Raw genomic sequence first — 4,006 nt, 5'->3', positions numbered from 1 at the left:
TACTTGGCGGAGAGCGGTTGAAGGCCACCGTCATCACTCCATTCGGCCACCTTCACCATGGCGCTGTTGACAGTCATTTCGACAACATGCAGTGTGTAGTTTACACGTCGGCCGTCATCGTTGAATTTAATGTCGCCGGTGAGACCTTCGATTTCCACCTGACGACGTGTTAGTTGAGGTTGAAATAAGCAAAAACAACAAAAAACAGGACAAAGAAGAAGAAGAAGAAGAAGAAGAAAAAGAAGAGAAGGATGAGCATGAGCGAATTTCTGTAATGAGTTTGCCGGTAGTGAACTTTTATACGAGTGTTTGTGTGTATTTATGGGTGTATGCATGTACATAAGCATATACGGACACTACTGCAATGTTCAGGCGAGCATGCGAACTTATTTAGGGCGAATCTGAGTTGGCGACAGACGCGATTCGTTCGTTAGCATTGCAGGCGAAAGCGATTTAATGATGCAGAATTTAATGGCTGATTTAAATTGCGCAGCAGTAGAAAATTTAATTGCATCGACGACGTGGCGTATACGTAACGTGAGCAGTGAAAACTTTCTCAGCGTGCGCGCGCGTGTATAGGTTGGCGCAGGTATGTATGTATGTATGTATGTATGTATGTATGTTTGTATTTAGTACCTTTGTGTCCCTGAAATTGTGATATCTAATTAAATGCTGTTTTTGTTGGCAATTACCCACACAGCTTATTCATTACACAGTGACTTGGCATTGGCGTTGGCGCTTCGCTCAGCTCAACAAGTACGGTTGCCGCCATTACGTAATGTATATTCGGTTGCTTTCATAACGACTGTGTTAGCTGGCTGGCTGTGGTTTGGTGTGTGGGTGTGTGTGCTCTGCACGATTTTCCGCTCATGTGCTACTAATTTTAGCTCATTACTCAAGCATGCATCATTGCGATGGCATAACGACAAATCGATGTTAACGGGCTTTGCACAGAACAAGAGCTTGCATTTTTGGATAGCCGAATGCTATTGAATGTGGATGAAGTATTGGATCTAAGTGAATATGCTATAGACAATATTGCTATGGAATTAGTTGGAAGTCATTCGAGATTTCACAGCTACGTAAAGAGCTTTAATTTGAACGTTTGTGAGCATGTAAATGATACATACTACGATAGTAATGTTCTAGCTAAATCTTCATTCTCTGTGGAGAATTCATGCGTACCACATATAAAAATCGACACTAAACTAGTTTGCTGAGGGAGAGATTTCTCTACAATATTGTAGGCCATCTTGTTGACAGATGATGTTACATATATTTTCAATACAACTATACCTCTCATGAACATGAAATTGTATCATAACTTTAGTCTCATAATTGCAAGTACCAGAAGAAGTTCAGATAGACACAAAAGCATACCAAAAGGCGCTGAGTCTATTTAGCCATGCTCGTCTTTCGATCTGATAGCCGGTTCTACGCAACCGAATGACCAAGGGGTGGACTACATCTTTAGTGGTCCCATGTTGCTCAAGCCAAGCGGCACTCAGTGCATTCCTGAGGAACCCAAAACTTACACAACGGCCTGGAGCCCTACATATTCAAACAGCCTTCACGGCTCATCGGAGCTTATTCCAGCAACATAAGTACAAATCTCCCAACCGCATAGCCTTACACCAACCCCGCTCCAGCTTACGTGTGAGGACAAACCAACAGCTTTTGGTCTCCAATACAGTCTGCTTCGTGTGTCAGTTTGGTGCGATTCCTGCCTCAGCTGGTGTCATTTCAAGGCCTGTTTTGGCCTGCGCATCGCTCGTGAATGAATAGGTGTCTAGCGTGGTTACTGCTGAAGAGATTAACAGCCGAAAATAGCACCAGCAATGCCTCCAATTACCGACACACGACAGAAGCCACAGCAGCGGCAAGCACAATAGTTGACATGTAGGCAACATCACTCATTCTCCAACCCGCGAATCGCGACCAGCCTCTCAGGGCATTCGAAGATCTTAGAACTTTCTCAAAAAAATTGCTAAATGCATTCATGTTGTTTTACACCAAAGCGTACCCACTGGCCATTTTTAGTAAAAATAAATTGCAGATTCAGATTTTTGGACCAGAAAACACTTCCAAAGGCCTTTTGGTGGCATTTTGGTAATATTTGCACTGAAATATATTTTAATTGTTTTAAATGCTGCTCTGAGACCACCAACTTCAGTTGAAAAAAAATGAATATTTTTCTATACCCAATCCTGGATTTCAGAAACACTTGGTTTTGTCTATTCCGTATACGACTGCCGAAAAGTGTAATCATTAAACAATTAACAGTGACACAAACAAATGACCACGAGTTGAGTTTTTTTAATATTCATAATTTTTTCGAGTTCTTTTTTTTTGTATTTTTCTATAAAAATGTTGTGCAAGCTTTAAAAGAACCAATAAATCTTAGTTTCAAACATTATAAAAATTTTAAGAAAATTCAACAAATCTTCATAAAAAATTAAATTTTTAAAACTGAATATTTAGAGAATTTTTTTCATTTAACTTTTGTGAAATGTAGTGCAATTTTTAATTGGCTAAAAAATTGCGTTGATTTTTGAGAGTTTTTTTTTTGTGACAGATTTTTGTCCTTTTTTCAATATAAGCATGAATTTCATATGAAATAAAATGCGGGAGACCGTTTGCACCAAAATTTCGAAATATTAACGCCAGTTTTTGTAAATTGCATTTATTATATAAAAAAAACCCGTAAAGCAGTCTCACAAAAAAAAAAATCAAAAATCAACACGGTTTTGAGCAGGTTGAAACTTGCACTCCATTATGGGCTATAAAACATGAGTTTTTCATCAAAATTTGTTGAATTTTCCTAAATTTTGTATAATGTTTGAAAAATGTAAAAAAAATTAACACATGACCACTTTTTTGAGTAATTGTAATCATTTTACACCCGAGTTTCGAATAGTTTTGATTTTTTAAAAGAAACATAAACTGTATTTCTTCAAAATTTAAAATACTTTGAGTCTATCGCCATCTGGGAAAAATTGTCACGTAATCTATCGTTTATTTTAACACACAAACCGCCATCTTTGCTTTGTTGTACCAAGCACACTTTACTCTGCAGTCTATATTTCATGCGTGCCCTCTAAACTTTTACAACATCCCGACTTGCTTATCAAAGTACAATTTTACCTCGATAGCTACGATTTTAATGCACTAAGCAGCTCGCTCCGCTCCATTCTGCGCCACGCGAGACCCACTCACTCATTTAACCCCTGACTGAGTTAAGTTCACAACCACAAATACTCTAAGCACAAACAATGTGTCTTCCAGCTGTTTAACTGTCGAGTAACGCGCGCTGCCCCAACATTTCTAAATATTTACAGACTTCATTCGAACCTTTGTGGCCGGTGTTGCCAAGCACATATGTACACGCCCAACACCCATATGTATGTATGTACATACATATGATTTCCCCCATTGCACCTCGTTCATCTTCCACTCGCTTACCTTTCTCAAATAGCGCGAAATTTTATCACCATGCTCCCACGGGTTCACCCAGCCCTTCGATGTGTTGCAGTCGAGTGCCCGCGGCGTATTGCTACCGCCACTGCCGCCACCAGGGCCAATACCTCCTCCGCCGCCGCCGCCGCCACCACCGCCACTGCCGCCGATACCGCTGCCCATGCCGCCAGCATTGCCGCCACCTGTCATGCCCATTGTACCGTTAATGGACGTGGAGGCCGCTGCCATAAGCGTTTGTTGACCTCGACGTTGGATGTTGTTGCGGAATTGATCGGGTTTCTTGCGCAGAATTTTGTTGAAAGCTTCGACGAGAACGAAAACGGCATCGTACATGAGGGCGGCCTGTGCCTGTAGGTTGAGTGAGAAAACGATATTGTAAATAAGTGGTAAGTGGGCGAGGTAAAGAAGTATGGTTTTTGTAATACATACATATTTACGTGGGAGTGTTAGGTTGTATTTTGTTTTTTTTTTTTTGTTTTTGTTTTTCTTGTTGGTTGATGTAGCGGAAACGGAAGGATATGTTAACATT

The 4,006-nt window shown here is 40.4% G+C and overlaps 1 protein-coding gene across 1 annotated transcript in view; it reads right to left on the bottom strand.

Moving 5' to 3' along the window:
- The window catches only part of LOC118747839 (glutamate receptor 1-like), a gene marked incomplete in the record, with an annotated part of 322,600 nt that overhangs the window by 92,807 nt on the left and 225,787 nt on the right, over nucleotides 1-4,006 (bottom strand). The window contains 2 exon segments of the mRNA XM_036482013.1: nucleotides 1-158; nucleotides 3,463-3,825. Of these exon segments, the coding sequence (XP_036337906.1) occupies nucleotides 1-158; nucleotides 3,463-3,825 (521 nt within the window).

This window comes from Rhagoletis pomonella, unplaced genomic scaffold (assembly GCF_013731165.1).
Source record: "Rhagoletis pomonella isolate Grant_MI unplaced genomic scaffold, Rhpom_1.0 Rhpom_scaffold_00012, whole genome shotgun sequence".
Lineage (NCBI taxonomy): Eukaryota > Metazoa > Arthropoda > Insecta > Diptera > Tephritidae > Rhagoletis > Rhagoletis pomonella.
This window is presented reverse-complemented; position numbering and strand designations above follow the sequence as displayed.